This window comes from Myxine glutinosa, chromosome 2 (genome assembly GCF_964187855.1).
Source record: "Myxine glutinosa chromosome 2, kmMyxGlut1.1, whole genome shotgun sequence".
NCBI lineage: Eukaryota > Metazoa > Chordata > Myxini > Myxiniformes > Myxinidae > Myxine > Myxine glutinosa.
Window position 1 is genome coordinate 86969770 of NC_136262.1, and position 25263 is coordinate 86995032.

At 51.0% G+C, this 25263-nt stretch overlaps 1 protein-coding gene across 2 annotated transcripts in view; it reads left to right on the plus strand.

Moving 5' to 3' along the window:
• The first annotated feature begins 16995 nt into the window (after positions 1-16995).
• Positions 16996-25263, plus strand: part of LOC137421634 (methyl-CpG-binding domain protein 3) — a 60426-nt gene continuing 52158 nt past the window's right edge. For both annotated transcript variants that reach the window (XM_068107877.2, XM_068107878.2), the window contains exon 1: positions 16996-17252. In XM_068107877.2, the coding sequence (XP_067963978.1) occupies positions 17143-17252 (110 nt within the window). In that variant the 5' untranslated portion in view covers positions 16996-17142. The remainder of the gene's footprint in view (positions 17253-25263) is intronic.

Consider the following 25263-nt stretch of genomic DNA (forward strand, 5'->3'; position numbering starts at 1 on the left):
CAGTGCAGTCTCAAACACACAACAAATGTTTTCGGTGCAATGGAAAGCACCCTCCAGAGACGTGTCGGTTCAAAGATGCCACCTGCCATTTCTGTTCGAAAACTGGCCATATTGCTCCAGCTTGCATCACTCGCAAATCGGGAAAAGAGAAAGCTGCTGACAAGAAGATTCATCAGTTTATCGGTTTGGAGGAACCTGAGTTTGGCCAGGTGAGCTCTGTTTCCGACAACTCAGAATCATATGACCTGCTTCATATTGATTCTCACCATAAGCGGGACCCTCTTCTTGCCACTGTTGTCGTCAACAATAGACCATTGCAAATGGAGGTCGACACTGGTGCGGCCGTCTCGCTCATCAGCCATGCTGTTTTCACAAACCTGTGGAGTGATGCTGACCGACCCCATCTGAAACCTACTACCTATGGACTCTCCACCTATACAGGTGAGAAGATTGTTCCCTGCGGTACATGTGACGTCACGGTGGGCTACGATAACCATGAGTTTCACCTACCCCTGATCGTCATTCCTGGAAAGGGCCCTTCCTTACTCGGCAGGGACTGGTTGAGCATAATTCGACTGAAGTGGAAAAGCATTCATCAACTCCGGGCAGCCAACGTTTCTCCTACCGCAGCATACACACTCAAAAATGTGCTGGATACGTACCGGATGTCTTCAAGGATGAGCTTGGAACCTTGAAAGGACATACGGCTAAACTCAGTGTTGACCGGGATGCCAATCCTATATTTGGCAGAGCTCGCCCAGTCCCTTTCGCCCTGCGGGAGCGGATTGACAAGGAACTGGATCATCTTGAAAATCTGGGGATCATCGAGCAAATCCAGTATGCCGAATGGGCGGCGCCCATCATTCCGGTCATAAAATCGGACCAGTCCATCCGCATATGTGGAGATTATAAAATGACCGTGAACAAGTGTTCTTCATTGGATAAATATCCAATCCCGAGGATCGAAGGCCTCTCTGCTCGTCTCACGGGAGGCAAGACTTTTACGAAACTCGATCTCAAATCCGCCTATCTACAGCTCCGCTTGGACGAGAATTCGAAACAGTATCTTACCACAGTATCTTTTCAATCCCACTCCTCCCTCCAGGTCTTTAAAACGGCTGTTCACCACCATCTCTTATCTTCCCCAATCCAAAACCTTGATCTTTTCTACCCCCCTAATTTCACCCCAAATCCACTTTTTTGAGGTGACTTTTGACTTCTTTCCTGGAAGTCCTTGGTGTCCTTGCGTTTTATACCTATCCTGCCTCCCCCCAGGTCCTCTCCCTCCAAAAACATCTCCCGATGTCCCTGCTCTCAAATGTTGTGTTTGCTTCCTCCCCTTCTCTCCCCATCTTGTCGACCGCTCCCCTTTTTATATACTTTGTTTGCTTGTTTGTTTGATTTGTTTGTTTGATAAATGTTAGCTCTTTCACGAGCCTCGACTCTGTATACAAAAAAAAAACAAAAAAAAAAACATCAACACATCGTGGGTTGCACAGGTACCACCAACTCAGTTTTGGAGTGAAATCTGCAGCTGGAATTTATCAGCGTGTCATGGACAGTTTGTTTGCCGCCGAACGCAATGGCGTTTGTTACCAGGATGATATTCTGGTTACTGGTCGTACGGACGCGGACCATCTACAAAACCTGGATAGAGCTCTGAAGAAGATTTCAGACTCCGGCCTACATTTGCGTCGAGACAAGTGCAAGTTTATGGTGCCATCAGTCACGTACCTGGGTCATACGATTGATGCTGAGGCTCTACACCCGACAGATGAGAAAGTCCGAGCTATCAAGGATGCTCCTGCTCCACGAGACGTGACCGAATTGAAGTCATACCTCGGTTTGCTTCAGTTCTATGGTCGTTACATCCCGAATGTGACCGACGTTTTGGGCCCCCTTTAGCGGCTTTTGAGGAAAGGAGTCTCCTGGAGCTGGGGGTCTACTGAACAATCGGCATTCCAGACCTCTAAGGATCTGCTCAAATCGTCCAATGTTCTCGTTCATTTTGATCCAGAGAAGGATCTTGTGCTGCCATGCGATGCCTGTCGGTATGGAGTGGGGAGTGTATTATCACACATGATGCCTGACGGTACGGAAAGACCGGTTGCATTTGCATCCAGAACGTTGTCCCCGGCAGAGAAGAACTATTCCCAACTTGACAAGGAAGGATTGGGAATCGTTTTCGGCGTCGGCAAATTTCGCCAGTACCTTCTTGGACATCATTTCACGATTCGCACTGATCACAAGCCGCTGATCAGTCTGTTTGGTCCAACTAAGGCGACATCTGACACACTACCGCCCAGGATCATCCGCTGGTCCCTGTTTCTCGCTGCTTATGACCACACCATATGTTATAAGCCCGGTTCGTCTATCACAAATGCAGATGCCATGAGTCGGTTACCCCTTCCAGAATCCGTTGATGATTCGCCTACACCAGGATCCATTATCGCACTGATGGATCATCTGGAAGATTGTGCTGTCGACGCCGGCCAGATCTGCACCCATACTCGACGAGACCCCGTTCTGTCCAGAACTGTCCAGGCTGTACAGCTTGGATGGCATTTGCTACCTGAGGGTGACCCAGCTTTTGTGGCTTTTAAAGCATGTAAAAACGAACTCAGCGTGGAAAATGGTTGCCTACTCTGGGGATGTCGTGTCGTGATCCCGAAAAAATCTGCGTTCCAGGGTCATGGATGAAATCCATGACTGTCATCCCGGGATTGTGAAGATGAAGTCACTCGCTAAAAACTATGTGTGGTGGCCGAATCTTGATGCTGATATCGAACATCATGTTCGACATTGTTACCCCTGCCAGAGCACCCGGAATACACCTGCGAAAGCGCCACTGCATCCCTGGGAATGGCCCAGTGAACCATGGCATCGCCTAAATCTCGATTATGCCGGGCCTATTAACGGCAGCATGATTCTAATAATTACGGACGCGCACACAAAATGGATTGATGCCTATGTGACGCGTGGTACTACGTCAGCCATTGTCATCGAAAGACTCAGACGCTGTTTCGCCACTCATGGTCTGCCCAGGATGATCGTGAGTGATAACGGTTCGTGTTTTTCCAGTTCCGAGTTTGCCGAGTTCACACGTCGGAACGGCATCAAACATAAGTTTGTCAGCCCACATCACCAGGCTTCAAATGGCTTGGCCGAACGATCCGTGGGAATCATCAAATCCGGATTGCAGAAACTTCAGGAGGGAACCCTGGAAACAAAGCTGTCTCGTCTCCTGTTCAAATACCGCATCACGCCACAATCAACAACCGGTGCAGCTCCGTCTGAGTTATTGATGAAACGGCACTTGAGATCGACACTTGACAATCTCAAACCAGACATATCATCAAAAGTTTATCAGAGCCAGCTTAATTAAAGGTTGGTGCACGATAAGACGTCCAACAGTCGATGTATCAACATTGGAGATCCAGTTTGCCCAAAATTTTGGTGCAGGTGCGACGTGGCTACCGGGGTACATCATCGAGAAGCCAGGTCCACTGTCCTGCGTGATTCGCCTGCAGGACGGCCGCGAAATTCGTCGACATCAGGACCACATAACCTACCGTCACTGTGAGTCGATGGAGCCTGTAGCATCGTCACAGTTAAAACAACAGTTCGACCCGCCACTGCCGGAGATCGTCGTGGCCGCTCCAGCCGGCTCGGATGCCCCGAAAACCTCTGCGAACGCTACACCCTTCGTGGAGACCAAAGGAATCACCTCGGACTCTGTATCCACTGGTACACCGCGACCCAAAGGAATCACCTCGGACTCTGTATCCACTGGTACACCGCGACCCAAAGGAATCACCTCGGACTCTGTATCCACTGGTACACCGCGACCCAAAGGAATCACCTCGGACTCTGTATCCACTGGTACACCGCGACCCAAAGGAATCACCTCGGACTCTGTATCCACTGGTACACCGCGACGCTCAATGCGTGAGAGAAAAGCACCCGACCGGTTGAATCTTTGAAGATGCTTTTTTTCACGTTGACACATGTTCTATTTTCACGTTGACACATGTTCTATTTTCACATTGACACATGTTCTATTTTCACGTTGACACACGTTCTATTTTCACGTTGACACACGTTCTATTTTCACGTTGACACACGTTCTATTTTCACGTTGACACACGTTCTATTTTCATGTTGACACACGTTCTATTTTCACGTTGACACACGTTCTATTTTCACGTTGACACACGTTCTATTTTCACGTTGACACACGTTCTATTTTCATGTTGACACACGTTCTATTTTCACATTGACACATGTTCTATTTTCACGTTGACACACGTTCTATTTTCATGTTGACACACGTTCTATTTTCACATTGACACATGTTCTATTTTCACGTTGACACACGTTCTATTTTCACGTTGACACACGTTCTATTTTCACGTTGACACACGTTCTATTTTCACGTTGACACACGTTCTATTTTCACGTTGACACACGTTCTATTTTCACGTTGACACACGTTCTATTTTCACGTTGACACACGTTCTATTTTCACGTTGACACACGTTCTATTTTCACGTTGACACACGTTCTATTTTCACGTTGACACACGTTCTATTTTCACGTTGACACACGTTCTATTTTCACGTTGACACACGTTCTATTTTCACGTTGACACACGTTCTATTTTCACGTTGACACACGTTCTATTTTCACGTTGACACACGTTCTATTTTCACGTTGACACACGTTCTATTTTCACGTTGACACACGTTCTATTTTCACGTTGACACACGTTCTATTTTCACGTTGACACACGTTCTATTTTCACGTTGACACATGTTCTATTTTCACGTTGACACATGTTCTATTTTCACGTTGACACACGTTCTATTTTCACGTTGACACATGTTCTATTTTCATGTTGGCACACGTTCTATTTTCACGTTGACACACGTTCTATTTTCACGTTGACACACGTTCTATTTTCACGTTGACACACGTTCTATTTTCACGTTGACACACGTTCTATTTTCACGTTGACACATGTTCTATTTTCATGTTGACACACGTTCTATTTTCACGTTGACACACGTTCTATTTTCACGTTGACACATGTTCTATTTTCACGTATTTTCATGATTTTCATTATCGTTTGCACACATATTTTCACGTTTTGGAAATGTTGCTTTTGAAATGTCAATTCTGGAAATCTAGCACGTATTGCTCTTGGTAATTTTGGACTTAAAGGGGAGGATGTCATGTATGAAGCTGCAAATATTCAACGTTGTATCCCTACACCGTGACCGCGTTGTATCCCTACGCCCCAGCTCGGATGGCGCTGCAGTTAATCGGGCCTGTATCGGCAGAGTCAATAAACGTGTGCTACAATCGATCGTAGTTTGTCGAGATACCTTACACCAACTTGAATGGTTCTTGAAAATCCGGGGCTGCTAGGACAGGAGAGCTCATTAATATCGCTTTGACGTGGGCAAAGGCAGCTTGACATTTGTCATCCCAAACAAACTTGGTCTCTTTCCTCAGCAAATTCGTTAACGGGGCTACCACATCAGAAAAATTCCTGCAGAACCGCCGGTACCAACCAGCCATACCCAAGAATCTCATAAGCTCCTTCTTCCCTTTTGTAACTTGGAAGCGATCAATGGCTTCTATCTTGGCTGTCACCGGTTGCACCTGACCCTGACCTACTACATGGCCTAGGAACACCACCTGTGCTTTTACAAACTCACTCTTAGATAAGTTGATGGTCAACCCTGCCTCAGTCAATTTCTTGAAAAATGCATGAATTTGTTTAATATGATCTTCCATGGTCATGGTGTGGATGATGACATCATCCAGATAAGCCTCCACCCCCTCAAGATCTGCAATGAGCTTATTAATCAGCCGTTGAAATGTAGCAGGCCCGTTTTTCAATCCAAAGGGAAGAACCTTGTACTGATACAACCCATTTGGTGTGACTAAAGCCGAGATTTCCTTGGCTCTATCAGTAAGAGGAATCTGCCAATACCCTTTCAGCAAGTCAAATTTAGTTACAAATTTAGCTGGGCCTATTCTATCAATGCAGTCATCAGTCCTCGGGATGGGATATGAGTCGGTCTTGGTCACTGCATTAACCCGTTTTAAATCCGTACAACAGCGAAAACTGCCATCGGGTTTTGGAACCAACACACATGGTGAGCTCCATTCACTGCTGCTTGGTTCGATGATGTCATTCTCCAACATATACTGAACCTCCTTCCGAAGATACTCCATCTTCACAGGTTTCATCCGATAGGGGTGTTGTTTCACAGGAGTGGCTTCCCCCACCTCAATATCATGATATACCAGGTCAGTACGACCAGGTACATCTGTGAACAAATGTGCAAACTCAAAAATTAGGCTGGATAGTTGTCTTTGTTGTTCCCTCATCAAATGACCTAATTTCTCATCTAAATGACTCAACACTTCTGTGTTCGTCAATCTGGGACAAGCCTGGTCATCAAAGTTATCAAACTTCACACCGGCCTCAACCTCTGGATTCTCTTGCACCCCGACTACAGGCACGACAGGTGAGACAGGAACAATTTCCTCCACAGGCTTCCTCTCATAATATTTCTTCAGTCGGTTGACATGACACAGCTGCCGCTTTTTCCGTCGGTCGGGAGTTGTCACCACGTAATCTGTTTCATTAACCCTCCTTTCGATTGCATAGGGACCAAAATACCTAGCCTGTAGTGGCTGACCTGGAACAGGAAGCATCACTAACACTCGGTCCTCAGGACTGAAATTTCTTATCTGAGATTTCTTGCCATGTCTCAGTTTCATTTTATCCTGTGTCACTTTCAAGTTTCTTCTCGCAACTTCACAAGCCTTTGCCAATCTGTGTCTAACCGTTGACACATACTCCACCACTGCTGAGTGTGACTCCTCCCTGTTCTCCCTGTGACTCCTCCCTGCCACTGTTCTTTCACCAATTTCAATGGTCCTCACACTGAGTGTCCAAACACAAGTTCAAAAGGACTGAATCCCAATGACTCCTGAACAGATTCCCTCGTAGCAAACAACAATAAGGGTATTCCTTCATCCCAATCCTTGTCACATTCAAAACAATACGTTCTGATCATATTCTTCAATGTCTGGTGAAACCTTTCCAAGGCCCCTTGGCTCTCGGGATGGTAAGTACTTGATCTTACTTGCTCCACTCCCAACAGGTGTACCACTTGCTGAAAAGGTGTTGACTTGAAATTGGAACCCTGATCCGACTGGATGACCTTAGGTAGGCCAACCAAAGTGAAAAATTTAATCAAGGCCTTCGCAATAACTGCCGCAGTAATTTTCCAAAGAGGCACTGCTTCTGGGAACCTTGTGGAAGCGCACATGATGGTCAGCAAATACTGATGTCCAGCCTTAGTTTTAGGTAAAGGGCCGACACAGTCAATAAATGACACGGCTGAATGGCTCTTCAAAAGCTGGAATTGGTTTTAAAGTTGCGGGTGGGACTTTCTGATTAGGTTTTCCCACCAGCTGGCAAGAATGGCAAGATTTACAGAACTCCGCCACATCACGTCGCAATCCTGGCCAGAAAAAATGTACCAATATTCTGTCACATGTCTTGTTCACTCCAAGGTGCCAGGCCAAAGGTGTCTCCTGCGCCAAACTCAATATCTCCTTCCGGTACGGCGGTGGCACCACAATTTGGTAATGAACTTTCCACTCATCGTTTGTGTCACCTCTGGTGGTCTCCATTTTCTCATGAGTATTTCCCCTTTCATGAAGTAACCAACAGGTATCTTCATAGCCTCTTCCTCTGTAACGGCTTTATCAATCAAACTCCGGATCTCCGAATCTCCATGTTGTTCTTCAACAAGTCTCTTTCGGACCAGCACCGTTTGTTCAACCTCGTTCCCAGATGTCTCCGACGGACAGTAGCGGACTGGGTCTTAAAACCGGCCCGGGCATCCTTCACCTAGGTCGGCCCATTATTCATTTATATGTTGCTTATCTGAGAAAATAGACGAAATGCTTGAAAAAAAAAACTAAATAAAATCCACTAAAAATTACATTTATTTTCAGTAACACGAGCACATGTCATGTCTGAGAGAGTAGGTGCCTGCGCAGTTCGCTGCTTCTGGCAGCCACACCATCAATGATATCCTTAGTTTCAGGTTTGGCCAGGATCCCTTTTTCCACAGACATCAACATGAACGCCTCAAGATGTTCTTGTGTCATTGTACTTCGCAGACAGCTTTTGATTCTCTTCAAACAGAGAAAGACCGTTCACATGCCACTTGTGACACAGGCAGCGTTAGCAGCAGCTTGTTGGCAAGCCCAATGCTCTTGTAGGCATCAGTCAAGAGGTTCAACTTGAGGAGCACCTTGTAGCAGCAGAGAGGACAGGCTTTACATGACTTACATGTACTTGACAGAGTCTTCCTGTCCTGTTCAGACTCACTGTCCTCCTGCACTGTATAAGCATCTGCTACTGATTGTTTCAGTGTTGACCATTGTTCTCCAAGGCTTCGCAGTTCTTTTCGTAGTTGTTCCACAGTGACACCATCATCAAATCTCAGCAAATGTTTATGCAGCTCTTCCATAGCTCCCGATGGCACTTGATCAAAGTTCCTTGGGTGAAGAAGTGAGAGATCAGCATTCAATCTTGATGTTGCTGATCTGTCAAACCGCTGCTCAATGCTGCTCACAATAGTGTCCACTATTCGGTTGGACCAATTTACACAATAGTGTCCAATTTAGCATCGTAAGTCAGTTTGCGACATTGTTATCAATACTAGATCAGTAGTCAGTAGACCTATCTGAACTTACTAGGCCTATCGGCTCAAAATCCTTTTAACTGCTGACTTGGTAGTTTTTACAATGAAGGAAACACGTTTCGGGAGTACATACGACATAGCGATTGTGAATGTAACAGCTCTGAGGCGTCTTTCGCTTCGCATCACAGTGATGACGAGCACCAACATGATGGCTGTAATATTAAAATCTCGCTTCAAACCCCCTCACAGACCAAAACCTTCAACCAGACATATTAACATGCTCCTCCCCCTTCATTCCCGTTCTTCAAAGCAAAGCGGTAAAAATTGTTGTATCGCCATTATATTATATTAAGACTTAAGAGCAACGGTACCCGCCCTAAGGGCGGGGCTTCAATTGGGAGACGTGATTTATTTTAACATCCGTTAAATATCACACGCAAATCATCAAAATCTAAACAGTATTTTTACAATTTCAATTTTAAAAACCACATCACTGTTCATATCGGTAAATAATATTCCATCGTGTTTCAAATCATAATCCTTTGTTTTCACTGACGTCACAAATTACCCATCTCGCATTGCGCGGCGGCCATTTTGATACCCAAGCTAATCTGTCCGTGTGCGCTGATATTGATTTGTTGCGTTGGTTTATGGTGAATGCGGATCGCAAAAAGTCTGTTTTATAAAGTAATTTTGTTTGTTTTGTCACGTTCATGTGGAGTGTGGTGCCATCTAGTTTATATTACGTATTGTTGCCCAACAAACACAGAACATTCAGTTTAAGTTTGCCGTGGACCAGTGAACTGGTGAACACCTGGGCAGTGGGTCAACCTGCAACCAACTACCTGTAGAACAGACTTGGAGTGTACGTAAGGATACGGTAGATCCAGGCTTGAGTATGGCTAGCAGTGCGAGTGCCAACCTTGGCTACCAAGAGACGCTCCCCCCGGACGTTCTTGTTCGTTACAAAGAGAAGATTTCTGTCATTGGGTGTGACCCTTATGGTCTATCAAATGATCAATTTGAGAAGAATGTGAGCAAGTGGCCTCAGGTGACCCACATCGACGTGATCAACTACCTGTTGTTCAGCAAATCGGCCTATACCAAAGATGAGTTGAAGAAGTATAAATCCCTCGAGGCATACAGGTTGTACCAAGATGGATGGGTGCGACAAATCCTACACAAAGAACTGAATGACGTCCACTTGATTCGATCCAAGGTATTAATATATTAAACAAACATGTATTTTTTAAAGCTGCTTGTGTTAATGTTATGGACCTGATTGATTAAGTGCCCTCCATTTGTTCAAAAACCACTGCAGTTTTAAGCTGTGCATGCATGTGTGCATACTTTGTAGACATGTGACGCACAGTGCGAAGTGAGTGCCGCCATGTGTGCTTTGTGCGTATGGCCATAAGTCATCACCTATATTTATCATGTAAGCAACGAATACATAGCACGTTCTTCACATGATAAAATCGAGATTCATTTTGACCGAGTTGATAAGAGTACATAACTTTAGAAAGTTTATTGGACAGTTTAAAATTCAATACTTTTATGTTCCAGGTTTCGCATTCCATGAAACATGTTCTTACTTACTGTTAACAAAATGCTCGGAGCAGACAGGTGTGCGATCCCACTGTGATTCTGTTTGGATGTCACTGCGATTGATGGCAGCCTTCCACAAACGCCGCCTCTCTTCACTTAAATTTCTTGTTTCCTCACCCTGATTCAGTAGAAGTTTGGGCGTTTTGTAAAACTTAACTCCTGGCCTAACGCCTGGCCTGTTTGAACAACGAAATACGCCGCAAATTGGCATGACTGGTCGTGAACAAAAACTATTTAATGTGAATCCGCTGACGACGTTGTTCGAGAGGGTATCAAAATGGCCGAGGTGTCCCAGGGTGCCCTGCGCGCGTGCTCCGATGACGTCACAAGAAAACAAGCAACTAGTCATATCAACTGTACGCTTTTTTTTAGGAAAAAGAATTGAATGATTTTGTACCTCTTCTTCAGCTTAGAACTCAGGATAGACGACATTGCTGATAAAAGTTCCTTTTCTCTCTTTGAAATTATTGGCAAACATTTTTATATTGTCACTGCAATAACGCGACGCCATGGCATTATTCATAACAATCATTCATTCATTCATTCATTTAATGATCATTAAACATTATTCTTGCGCTCATTAAACGTTCATTAAACATTAAACGTTCATTAAACATTAAAGGTTCATTAAACGATTACGAAAATAAAAACGAAAAACATTACGAAATTACGTTCACACCGTCACATCAAACACTACCGTGAACACAAAATTCACAAACGTTACGTTACGTAATTCAAACCGTGAACACATCGAATATCGGAGAGCCCATTGCGCAAACGATTTGTTTTCTCTGGTACGTGTTTCTTGGCTGGTACCGTTTCAGATAAACCGGTAAAATGCCTCCCAAACGGAAAGCCTCATTAACGAAAACGCCCAAGGAAGCTGTTGCAAGAAAGAAGGCTCGCCAAGACGAGGACTATCGGAGGCAGGAACAAGGACGTGACACAGCTGCACACCAGTCTCGGAGGCAGTCCGAAGAATACCGATCTGGTGAATAAGGACGTGACACAGCTGCACACCAGTCTCGGAGGCAGTCCGAGGAATACAGATCTGGTGAATAAGGACGTGACACAGCTGCACACCAGTCTCGGAGGCAGTCCGAAGAATACCGATCTGGTGAATAAGGACGTGACACAGCTGCACACCAGTCTCGGAGGCAGTCCGACGAATACCGATCTGGTGAATAAGGACGTGACACAGCTGCACACCAGTCTCGGAGGCAGTCCGAAGAATACAGATCTGGTGAACAAGGACGTGACACAGCTGCACACCAGTCTCGGAGGCAGTCCGAAGAATACAGATCTGGTGAACAAGAACGTGACACAGCTGCACACCAGTCTCGGAGGGAGTCCGAGGAATACAGATCTGGTGAACAAGGACGTGACACAGCTGCACACCAGTCTCGGAGGCAGTCCGAGGAATACAGATCTGGTGAACAAGGACGTGACACAGCTGCACACCAGTCTCGGAGGCAGTCCGAGGAATACAGATCTGGTGAACAAGGACGTGACACAGCTGCACACCAGTCTCGGAGGGAGTCCGAGGAATACAGATCTGGTGAACAAGGACGTGACACAGCTGCACACCAGTCTCGGAGGCAGTCCGAGGAATACAGATCTGGTGAACAAGGACGTGACACAGCTGCACACCAGTCTCGGAGGCAGTCCGAGGAATACAGATCTGGTGAACAAGGACGTAATACAGATCTGGTGAACAAGGACGTGACACAGCTGCACACCAGTCTCGGAGGCAGTCCGAAGAATACAGATCTGGTGAACAAGGACGTGACACAGCTGCACACCAGTCTCGGAGGGAGTCCGAGGAATACAGATCTGGTGAACAAGGACGTGACACAGCTGCACACCAGTCTCGGAGGCAGTCCGAGGAATACAGATCTGGTGAACAAGGACGTGACACAGCTGCACACCAGTCTCGGAGCACAGTGATGTGGATTTTATTGAAATTCTAACGATACTGTTTAGATTTTGATGATTTGCGTGTGATATGATTCAACGGATGTTTATATAAATCGTGTAAAATAAAAAAAGCCTTCAATTTCTGATATTTTGCCTTTTCATTGGGACCTACCGTTGCTAGTAATTATAATGACCTTTTGACCTTTTGATTTTTAGCAGGGAATCCCCGGGGATGGAGGCAGAAGTTTTCCGTGACAATTTTTTTTTTTCAGCAGTTTTTTATCCAGCCCAGCGGCCCATTTTTTACCCAGCGGTCACGGCCCACCGGGCATTGCCCAAATGCCCTATGGCCAGTCCGCCCATGCCGACGGACACTCCATTTTCTCTTTTGGTCCAGATGCCACCTTTTCCTTAAGTTCCTTGATGTCACTACCTTTCCGATTACCTCTTTCAGAATTTTCCTCCAATACCTCTAAGGAACCCAAATCCACATCGCCTTCCTTCTCCTTCTCTTCAGAGCGCTTCCTACCCATAGCACGAGTCACTGCACAGGATGGAAAGATACCAGGAATCTCCTGCTTTAACTGTGCGGTGTTATTTTCCATACTGGGCTTTTCAACCAACATTGGATTACCAGAAACTCGACCACCGGCCAAATCATTCTCGATAATAAAAGAGATTCCCTCTACAGGAAGAGTGGCTTGTAAACCTATGGTGACCGGTCCTGACACCAAATCAGACTTCAAATGGATGACATGAAGAGGAGCTTTAACATAGCCACCAACCCCCTGTAAAAGAACACTAACACCAGTTGCCGTCTTCTCTGACAATGGCAAAATGCCTTCAAGCATCAAAGATTGATGTGCTCCTATGTCCCTCATTACCCTAACAGGTCTCTGGTTCGTTAAGTCCCCATCCAGTGACACAAACCCCTCTGAAATAAAAGGTTTGTAACCCTCTTGAACAAGGTCGTTCTGTGATGCCGTAACTTTGGCATGGTAACCTTCACAAGGCACTGTCCTCCAAGGCCGATTTCTCGCATTGGCCAATGCATTCGGAGTTGCATTAGTTTGACTCCACTCCTGATTTTTCCTTTTCAGGGCGTAACATTGGGACATCAAATGCCCAGGTTTCTTGCAAAAAGCGCAAGTAGGCCCGGAGGAAAAACTCGTGGTCTGCCTTGGGCCCCCCGGAAGATAGGTATTTCTTGGAACTGCAGTCTTCTGATCCCTAAAGGTCGCGGTATCAGATTTGTCCCCATAATCCTCTCTAGGCCGCCTCCATGAAAATTTGTTCTCCAAACCTGATTTTCCGTAACTCCCCTGGCTAACTCTAGGCGGGAAGTTAGGTTTGTGCAACCCCATCCTGTGTGTCAAGGCATAGTCATCTGCCATGGTTGCTGCCTCATCCAACTCTGGTACTTTCTTCTCATCCAGATGTACTTTAATGTCCACGTGGACACACTGTCTGAATTCCTCCACCAAGATCAATTGTCGTAACAAGTTGAAATCTTTCCCAATCTCCTTCGAGTCACACCACATATCAAACATGTTTCCTTCATTCTGGCAAACTCCACATGGGTCTCAATCTCCCTCTTCCTGGCATTCCTGAATTTTTGCCGGTAAGCTTCAGGGACCAATTCATAGGCTTTGAGAATGGCTTTCATCACTATCTCATAATCTGCACATCGGTCATTCGGTAAAGCCGAAAATATATCTTGAGCTTTACCCACCAGAACACTTTGCACTAACATAGTCCAGGACCCCACAGGCCATTTTAGCATTTGAGCCACCTTCTCAAAATGTAAAAAAAACTTGGCTACATCCTTTTCATTGAAGGGTGGAACCAGCCTCACATGCCTACCAACATCCCAAGAGTTCTCACTAGTTGTCGAACTAGCCGGCATGGATACTACTTCTCTCCATTCTCCCAGTAATTCCAGCTCCTTGAGTTTAAGTTCCTTCTGATACTCCATGTCACGTTCCTTTAACTCCCTTTTGGCTCTCCTTTCCTCTGCTCTTCTCTCCTCGAGTTTTCATTCTTGTTCTGCTCTTTCTTTTTCAGCTCTCCTTTCCTCTGCTCTTTCCTCTGCTCTGCTTTTCTCGAGTTCTCGTTCCTGTTCTGCTCTTTCCTTTGCTCTTCTTTCCTCGGCTTTCCATTCCAACTCTTTTAACCTTTTCTGGCTCTGCAGTTGCATCTCCATTTTCCGGAGCTCCACATTTCCTTTTTCCTCGGGTAACCAATCCAAGGCTACCTCTTCCCATGTTCCTTGTCCCACTGAAGACTCTACCACCAATGTCTGAATCTCTGCTTTCTTCATACTAACTCCGACCTCCAAGTTAAAATATTTGGCCAATATCATGAGTTCCGATCTTTTTAACGCCTGGAACTGTGCCTCATTAGGGGACGCCGCAAACTTTTCTGTGTCAAACACCATGGTGACTATCAGTTAGCACCTGTTAACCTTCACACACAAAAAAATCCAATTTTTGAAAAAATTTGGGTATGTGAGGAAATTCCAAATTTGGGAATTTGGGGAATGTTAGGGAATTCTATCCCGGACGAGCCCCAAACTTTTACGTGCTCCTCCCCAAACCCCGGTCACGGTGTACCTCCGAGCCCCGAGAGGAGTCACGGCAGAAAGATGTGTTATTCTGTACGTCAAAGATCAATGGTGAAACCACACCAATTGTTACCAACAAACAAGTATTGTATTAAGGTCACACAAGAATAACAGTACAATAACAATATTAATCAATTGTACAACCAATATATCATTCCTATGATGGTACCATCAGTTTCGTACAATATAACTCACTGTGCTCCAAGTGAGTGAAAATAACATTCCCAATGTCTCTGTCCCGGCTTCAAGCAAAAGTCGATCCACGCTCCAGTGATCGTCAGAACGATGTTGTATCGAGACCAGAATCCCGTTCGGTTGACAGTCACACTGCCAAAGATGGGCAAAGGTATCCTCAAGAAGGGACTGGGAAATCACACTTTCGGGTATGAACGTTCAACGGCTCCCAATTGGCGAACCGCAATTTCCCACTCCAAAATCCACGTTACACACACACACCAGGTTAACGGCTGGATGCGTTGAAATTGTTGAAGCGAGGTGAAAAACCTGGAGCGATGCAAAATCAGGCGCGAGGCAAAATGGCCAACGGTCCGTTCTCGAGACGTAACGACACTCCAATGATTCTCTTCGGAATCAACCGCAAAACCTGTCACGCAGGTTTATCTGTCACAGCGATAACAACTCTGTCGCAGGAATCCCTTTCCCAGGAAACCCAAAATTCACTTGTGACCCCCGTTCGCCAGCGTTTGCTCAAAACCTCAACGCAGCTCGGCTCCTTCTCTGACCTCACTCGCTCCGCCTCCTTTTCCTCTTCTTCTTCCTCTTCGTCTTTGTCCGGTTCCCGATCCGGTTTCCGGTTTCTTTTTAAAACTAACTTTTTTTTACCTTTTGAAAACAGTTATCTCCAATTCACTTAAACGATAACAATAATAGTACATGCAACCAAAAATGTTTACAGTAGATGAGAACCACAACAACGGAAGTGACGAATCTGTAACACCTACTGGCCCCATTGACCTATTGGTATTCTATTGGTCTCCTACTGGTCCCATTGACCTATTGGTATTCTATTGGTCTCCTACTGGTCCCATTGACCTATTGGTATTCCATTGGTCTCCAACTGGTCCCATTGACCTCTTGGTAATCTATTGGTCTCCTACTGGTCCTATTGACCTATTGGTATTCTATTGGTCTCCCACTAGTCCCATTGACCTATTGGTATTTCATTGGGCTCCTTCTGGTCTCATTGACCTATTGGTATTCTATTGGTCTCCTACTGGTTCCATTGACCTATTGATATTCTATTGTTCTCATAATAGTCCGATTGACCTATTAGTATTCTATTGGACTCAAATTACTGGTCTGATTGGCCTATGGGTATCCTAATGGTTCCAGTTTTTCCTACTGGTCCCATTGACCTACTGGGTTTTTATTGGTATTTTATACTGGTCCAGTATTGCACTTTCCTTATTGAAACCAGTAGACCTTACTGGTCCAATTTCCTCTGGCATTTTATGGGATTTGGCCTATTGGTTTTCTTTGGGATTTTCAACCTGGACAATTTCCATCTGATTGACTTGAAATTTGAGCAGGGTTTACATATTAGGTTAATAAAGCCTCTACTGGTGCTTTTGAGGTCAAAGGTGAAGGTCATCTAAAATGGGCAATTTGTTTTTACTTGTTTTCGTGATGTTTAGCTCATACAGAAGAAGAAGTCTAAATACAAACAGACGCGGAGTAGTGGCTTCATGAACGTTAATACTTTAGTTTGGGAAAAGCAGTCCAAATTGTGTATTATCCGCATTATCATCTGCAGTTATTCATTCATTTGATCGTAATTTTTTAAAGGAAATGCACATGTCCCCTTGTAGGGGACATGTCCTCTTCATCATCCCTTTATTCCTGGGGTGGTTTATATCGTTTCACGGACAAATCGAGTATATCTCCATCCTACCCACCAAACTACTGTCTGCTTAATCGTCTTGGTGTGGAAATGAAAAGTTTCGGCACGTAAAGGTTTACATTAAAATGGTCTTCATCCTTAAAGTATTTGGAAACTGGACGGACCGAAGAAGAGCACAATATTGTGAGTGTTATCTGAGTAGGCGGGGCGACAATGAACCTCCGCTCCAAGCCACGCCCAAGCCTCGCCTTTGGCGCAGACAGTTTCCGGACCAAGACGAGCGTGCACGGCCCACCTTTGGTTGCTCCTGTGGGAACGGCACTTTTCCAAGAGGACGAGGATCGCTTTCACTGTAATCACCTGGTCCTTTTCTCATCATCTGTGTCTGCGCTATGGAAAAACGAAGGACGGAATGTCCAGGACTGCCGTCTGGGTGGACTCGGGAGGAAGTGACACGAAAGTCAGGATTGTCTGCTGGAAAATTGGATATTTACTACTACAGGTATCTAGGAATAGGATGTTCCTCCCAGAACCCCTGTTCTTCCATCAACGTCAGTTTCTTCTTCCTCCTATAGGCTCCTATTTTATCTCTTCTCCCCACCAAATCCAGTCAGCTCAACTTTGTCGTCTGTATCCTCCCACTTTTTCTTCTTTCCCTCCCCCCCCTCCCTCTCATTTTCTTCTCTCTCACCCCCCCCCCCCCCCACTGTTTGTTCATACGATACTCCACTTTTTGTTCATACTCCCCCACTTTTTCCTCTACCTCCCTCCCCCCCACTTTTTCTGCCCCATTCCACTTTAACTACTGCCCCTTTTCACTTCTGCCCCCCAAACATTGTCTTCTCGCTCCCCCGACTTTGTCGTTGGGGCTCCACGCCCCCAGAATGTCGTCTGCGCCCCCACCCCCAGACTGTGTCGTCTGCGCCCCCACCCCCAGACTGTGTCGTCTGCGCCCCCCCCCAGACTGTGTCGTCTGCGCCCCCCCCAGACTGTGTCGTCTGCGCCCCCCCCAGACTGTGTCGTCTGCGCCCCCCCCCAGACTGTGTCGTCTGCGCCTCCCCCCCAGACGGTGTCGTCTGCGCCCCCCCCAGACTGTGTCGTCTGCGCCCCCGCCCCCCGACTGTGTCGTCTGTGACCCCGCCCCCCGACTGTGTCGTCTGCGCCCCCGCCCCCCGACTGTGTCGTCTGCGCCCCCGCCCCCCGACTGTGTCGTCTGCGCCCCCGCCCCCCGACTGTGTCGTCTGCGCCCCCGCCCCCCGACTGTGTCGTCTGCGCCCCCGCCCCCCGACTGTGCCGTCTGCGCCCCCGCCCCCCGACTGTGTCGTCTGCGCCCCCTCCCCCAGACTGTGTCGTCTGCGCCCCCGCCCCCAGACTGTGTCGTCTGCGCCCCCGCCCCCAGACTGTGTCGTCTGCGCCCCCGCCCCCAGACTGTGTCGTCTGCGCCCCCGCCCCCAGACTGTGTCGTCTGCGCCTCCGCCCCCAGACTGTGTCGTCTGCGCCCCCGCCCCTAGACTGTGTCGTCTGCGCCCCCGCCCCCAGACTGTGTCGTCTGCGCCCCCGCCCCCAGACTGTGTCGTCTGCGCCCCCGCCCCCAGACTGTGTCGTCTGCGCCCCCGCCCCCAGACTGTGTCGTCTGCGCCCCCGCCCCCAGACTGTGTCGTCTGCGCCCCCGCCCCCAGACTGTGTCGTCTGCGCCCCCGCCCCCAGACTGTGTCGTCTGCGCCCCCGCCCCCAGACTGTGTCGTCTGCGCCCCCGCCCCCAGACTGTGTCGTCTGCGCCCCCGCCCCCAGACTGTGTCGTCTGCGCCCCCGCTCCCAGACTGTCGTCTGCGCCCCCGCTCCCAGACTGTCGTCTGCGCCCCCGCCACCAGACTGTGTCGTCTGCGCCTCCACCCCCAGACTGTGTCGTCTGCGCCCCCGCCCCCAGACTGTGTCGTCTGCGCCCCCGCCCCCAGACTGTGTCGTCTGCGCCCCCGCCCCCAGACTGTGTCGTCTGCGCCCCCGCCCCCAGACTGTGTCGTCTGCGCCCCCGCCCCCAGACTGTGTCGTCTGCGCCCCCGCCCCCAGACTGTGTCGTCTGCGCCCCCGCACCCAGACTGTGTCGTCTGCGCCCCCGCCCCCAGACTGTGTCGTCTGCGCCCCCGCCCCCAGACTGTGTCGTCTGCGCCCCCGCTCCCAGACTGTGTCGTCTGCGCCCCCGCCCCCAGACTGTGTCGTCTGCGCCCCCGCCCCCAGACTGTGTCGTCTGCGCCCCCGCCCCCAGACTGTGTCGTCTGCGCCCCCGCCCCCAGACTGTGTCGTCTGCGCCCCCGCCCCCAGACTGTGTCGTCTGCGCCCCCGCCCCCAGACTGTGTCGTCTGCGCCCCCGCCCCCAGACTGTGTCGTCTGCGCCCCCGCCCCCAGACTGTGTCGTCTGCGCCCCCGCCCCCAGACTGTGTCGTCTGCGCCCCCGCCCCCAGACTGTGTCGTCTGCGCCCCTGCCCCCAGACTGTGTCGTCTGCGCCCCCGCCCCCAGAATTTAAAATTTCCGCCATTCTGTTCATCTATCTATAATTCCAGTAATCTCTGTGTGTATGTATGTATGTATGTATGTATGTATGTATGTATGTATGTATGTATGTATGTCTGTTTGTCTGTGACCGCTGTTTCTCGACAACTACCGGTCCGATATACTTTAAACTTGCCAGGTATATTGCTGGGGACCCGAGGATGTGCCTTTTCAAGGTTTCATATTAATCGGAGAAGTAGTTACCGAGCTATGTCCAAAAAACGATTCAACCAATCAGAGAGCAGCGAGCTATCACGTGTGCCGAACGTGGCGAACAGACTCTGCCTCCGACGGCACATTTGAGAGCGTATTCATTTATTTCACGTTGGCAAACTATGTTGGCGTTCAACTATGTTTTAAAACTAATTAAAACTAATTTGCGATTCATCGTAACTGCGATATGCGACCTTCCGGACAGTGAAGACTGCACTTCCGGCAGCCAATCACAGAACGCGTTGTTGCGTAGGCGTGGCCGATGTGAGAGCGAGCCGAGCCGAGCGCGTGCGCCATTACGGTTCGTAATTCGATTTCTTCCGGAGAAAATAATAATTTCTCGATTTCTTATGCGCATTATTTCTCCCAATTCAGTCAGAGCGAAGGGCGGAAGCGAAGAGCGTTGTTTTTTTTGTTTACGGGCGTACGGGCGGGGTAGAGCGTACGGGTAGCGTTTTTTTTTTTTTTTGGCAAGGAACGGGCACCCACGTACGGGCATGCCCTAGTTCTCTTAATTACGACTTGCAGTTTCCGTTTCTAATGCGGTATTACATTTGTCGTTTTGGGTATTAGTTAGTGTTTGATTTTACTATGAATGGCCTCTGACCTAAAAACTGCGTGGCCAATTTCCCTCAAATTTTGGATAGGTGCTCGGGGTAGCCATGGGTAGGTCATGGGTGCAAAATAAACTTGGTCCCCTACCCGAGCCTCCCGAGTATGGGGAGATGACGCCTAAGTTGGGGTGTATATTCATGTTTGTGTATCTTTGTTGGTACCTTATTAAAAGCTGGCACATTGTCTTCTGCAGTCTAATTTACTCTGGATTCTGATTTTAACTTTTTATCCCTGGTTAGTGTCATCTGTTTCCACTCCGTCACAACTGCTGTTGATCTGAATTGAGGTCGTCTGATCTGTGAAAGTCTCCTCTCATTTTCAACCGGAGACTATTGAGCTCTTTGGGCCTGCTTGCTTTTTGATTGTGCTTCCTGTCAATGCTAGGCGTGCGAGGATTGTAATCATATGTCTGTTTCATTGTTGGCAGAATATCTCGATGATATGAGCAGCCAAGTTTGGCACGGAGCTTCATATTGTACACACATTATCGCATTGCTCGTGCGCCGGCCTGTGGTCACGGTCCATCTTGCATTTTTCCGTGTGAGCTCGAAGTGGATCTCGTCCGAGACATTCACAATATGAAGCTCTGTGCCAAATTTGGTGATTACAGTTGCCATCGTTGTCCAGGTATCCTGCAGAGAAACAAGACGAACACACAGAAGGGATTATTACAACATTTGTGTGCTCAACGTACAGCCACAGGGTAAGAGGAGATAGCTATAAGATAAGAGGATCTAGCAGAAATCATCTGGGTGTGGCGGGCACAAGGGGTAATAATTCCGCGCACCAGTGGGTGGCGCGAGCGTCCAGGCGGGGAACTGAAATGCATGCCCCACCTTTCGGCCGATCGGCCATGCCTGGGGGCAAGGCGTGGCCTCGGGACATATATGCGGGCTCTAAGCTCGAGCCCGCCCAGTGCTGACATGCGAGCTCTTAATAAAGACTCTTGTTTGTATCCACGCATTGTGGCCTACCTCTCTGGCAATCGAGTCGTGTGTGCACAGCACCACACTGGTGACCCCGATTGGTTCAGCCGTTGCTGACCCCCGAAAGCGCCATGGCTACCAACGCCGTCGCAATCAAACTCCCGGAGTTTTGGGAAGCGCAAGCCGACGTTTGGTTTGTGCAAGCCGAAGCTCAGTTCCAACTCCGGGGCATCACGGCAGACGAGACCCGGTACTACCACGTGGTCGCCGCCCTCGGGCCCGGCACTGCCGCCCGCGTCGTGTCCATCCTTCGGCGCCCGCTGGTCGACCACAAGTACGAGGCGCTCAAACGTCTCCTCCTCGCCACGTTCGGGCTCACGGAGGTCGAACGTGCCGACCGCCTCCTGGACCTTCCCGCCCTCGGCGACACAAGACCATCCGTCCGGATGGATTTCATGCTGTCCCTGCTTGGAGACCAGCGCCCGGATTTCTTGTTCCGCGCACTTTTCCTCTGCCAGCTACCGATACAGGTGCGCCTCGCGCTGGCCGGTTCCAAAATCACGGAACCCCGCGCCCTGGCCGGAGAGGCCGACTTTTTCGCGGCCTGCGACACGCAGTCGGTGTACGGTGCTGCCGTACTGGATCCCGGTGCAGAGGCTACAGCGCCCCCGGCTTCCCTCGTGGCCGCTGCTGCGCCCCGCCCACCACCACCACCGCCGGCACGGCCGACGTGGCCGCCACCACCGCAAACCTTGTGCTACTACCATGCCAGGTTCGGCCGCAAGGCTAAAACGTGCCGCCTGCCGTGTTCTTTTGACGGGTCGGGAAACGACCGGGCCGGCGCTCACTTGCGGCCCTGAGCATCGGCCATTCCAGCAGCCTCCTATTCATCACGGACACCTTGTCCGGGCGCCGTTTTCTTTGCGACACGGGAGCGCAGGTAAGCGTCCTCCCTGCCTCCGCGTCCGACAAGCAAGCCGCGGGCCGGGGCCTCGCTTTGCTTGCTGCCAACGGTACACCCATCCGCACATTCGGGAAGCGTTGCCTCTCACTGCGGTTCGGTGGGCAGCGCTTTCAATGGTCGTTCGTCACCGCCAGCGTGCCAATGGCCCTGCTCGGCGCGGACTTCCTATAGGAACTTCCTATGTGCGCATGGGCTGTTGGTCGACGTTAAGCGCAGACGTCTCGTCCAGGCCGAAACCTTCAGCTCGCTCGCTTGTTCGCTGAGCGGCTCGTTGAACAGCTCGCTGAGCGGCTCACCGAGCGGCTTGCCAAGCGGCTTCCTGAAAGGTTCCGTCCCGGCGAGGTTAGTCTGCACGCTTCCGGCAGTGGACGGGTCTACCCGCCTCCTCGCCAGTTTCCCGGCCCTCACGCGGCCCACCTTCTCAGCGGTGGCCGTCCAACACGGGGTGGAGCACCATATCCCCACGGTCGGGCCGCCGGTCTACGCCCGGGCACGCCGACTCAACCCCACGAAGCTCGCCGTGGCGAAAGCGGAGTTCGCCACGCTGGAACGGTTGGGTATCGTACGGCGCTCTAACAGCGCTTGGGCCTCTCCTCTGCACATTGTGCCGAAGCCCGGCGGCGGATGGCGGCCGTGCGGTGACTACCGCCGGCTCAATGATGCCACCACCCCCGACCGCTACCCGGTCCCGCATATCCAGGACTTTTCCGCCCGGTTGGCAAACACAACCGTGTTCCCCAAGGTGGACCTCATCCGGGGCTACCACCAGGTCCCCGTGCAACCGGACGATCTCCCAAAGACGGCCGTCATCACCCATTTCGGCCTCTTTGAGTTCCTGCGGATGCCTTTCGGGTTGAAGAATGCAGCCCAGGCGTTCCAACGGCTCATGGACAGCGTCTTGCGCGACTTACCTTTCATCTATGTCTACCTGGACGACATCATAGTCGCGAGCGCGTTCCGGGAGGAGCACCTGCTCCACCTCCGCATGCTTTTCGAACGCCTGGGCCAGCATGGCCTGATCATCAACCCCGCAAAGTGCCATTTCGGCGTCGCCGCCATCGACTTCTTGGGGCACCGCATCACCAGGCACGGGGCCGTCCCTTTACCGGCCAAGGTGGAGGCGGTCAGGGGTTTCCCGCGCCCCCGCACGATCAAGGGGCTCCAGGAGTTCCTGGGCATGGTAAATTTTTACCACCGCTTCGTGCCCCACGTCGCCCAGCTCCTCCACCCCCTGCACGAGGCCCTCCGGGGCAAGCCGGGCAAAGGTGACATCGCCTGGTCGGAGCCGATGGCCGCGGCGTTTGCGGGCGCAAAGCTGGCCCTGGCCAACGCCACCATGCTGGCGCACCCGGCGCCCGATGCACCGATCGCCCTCACCACCGACGCGTCGGACTACGCGGTGGGCACGGTACACGAGCAGTGGGTGCGTGGTGCTTGGCAGCCCCTGGCGTTTTTTAGCCGGCAGCTTCGCCCGCTCGAACGCCGCTACAGCACTTTCGACCGCGAGCTGCTCGGGCTCCACCTGGCGGACCGACACTCCCGCCATCTGCTTGAGGGCCGCCCGTTCATGGCTTTCGTTGATCACAAGCCCCTTGTGTTCGCGATGGCCAAGGTCGCCGAGCCATGGTCGGCCCAGCAGCAACGTCACCTCTCTGCCGTGTCCGAGTACACGACGGACATCCGTCACGTCGCGGGTAAAGACAAACCGGTGGCGGATTGCCTTTCCCTGTCCGTTGCGCACGTGGTCCACCTCGGGATCGACTATGCCCGGATAGCGGAGGACCAGACCGCCGACCCCGGCGTCCAGGCCTTGTGGACCACCGTCACGGGCCTCTGCATCACCGAGGTGCCGTTCGACGTCGCGGGCGCGGCCCTCCTGTGCGACGTCTCTCTCGGCCGGCCTCGCCCCATCGTACCCGCTGGCTGGCAGCGCCCGGTTTTCGACGCCATCCAGGGCCTGTCACACCCGGGCACGAAGGCTTCCCAGAAGCTCGTCGTGGCGAAGTTCGTCTGGCATGGCCTCAGGAAGGATGTCCGCGACTGGGCCAGGACGTGCCTCGCGTGCCAGCGCGCAAAGGTCCACCGCCACACCCGGGCCCCATTGGCCCCGTTTACGGTGCCCGAGCGTCGGTTCGACCACGTCCACGTCGACTTGGTGGGACCTCTGCCCCCATCGGGGGGGTCACCCACCTCCTCACCATGGTGGACCGCACCACCCGGTGGCCGGAGGCCGTGCCCTTGGCGGCGACGACTGCGGCTGACATCGCACACGCTTTCATCGCCACGTGGGTTGCCCGGTTTGGTGCCCCCTCGGACATCTCGTCCGATCGCGGCCCCCAGTTCACCTCGGAGCTCTGGGGCGCGGTGGCGCAAGGGCTCGGCGTCAAACTGCACCGCACCATGGCCTACCACCCCCAGGCCAATGGCCTGTGCGAGCCCTTTCATCGCTCCATGAAGGCTGCACTCTGGGCCAGCCTCCACGACGGCAGCTGGGCCGACAGGCTCCCCTGGGTCCTGCTGGGCCTCAGGACGGCACCCAAGGACGACCTGCGCACGTCCTCGGCGGAGCTGGTCTTCGGACAGCCGCTGCGGGTGCCAGGCGAGTTTATCCCCGACTCCACGGCTCCTTGGTCTGCGGCGCAACAACGCTCCACCCTGCAGGAGGCCGCCAGGAGGTTCGCCCCGGTGCCCACGGCACACCACGGTTGCCCGCCCTCCAACGTCGCCCCGGAGCTTCGCACGGCGGAGTACGTTTTCATCCGACACGACGCCCACCAGGCACCGCTGCGGCCCCCGTACGACGGGCCTTTCCGCGTGCTGGAGACCGGGGACAAACATTTCACCGTGGACATCGGCGGTGCCCCGGATCATATCTCCGTGGACCGCCTCAAGCCGGCCCACCTCGATCTGGACCACCCCCCGCAAGCAGCTCTGCCTCCGCGTCGAGTCCGCCCCCCGGCGGTCAGACCCCCGGCACCCCCCAGCCCCGCCGTCCCGCTACCCCCCAGCCCTGCACGCATCGCCAGGGGGCGTTTTGGCCGGGTCATCCGGCTTCCCCGCAAGCTCACCCTTCAGGTGCGCGGGAATTCTGGGGGGGCGCGTGTGGCGGGCACAAGGGGTAATAATTCCGCGCACCAGTGGGTGGCGCGAGCGTCCAGGCGGGGAACTGAAATGCATGCCCCGCCTTTCGGCCGATCGGCCACGCCCGGGGGAAAGGCGTGGCCTCGGGACATATATGCGGACTCTA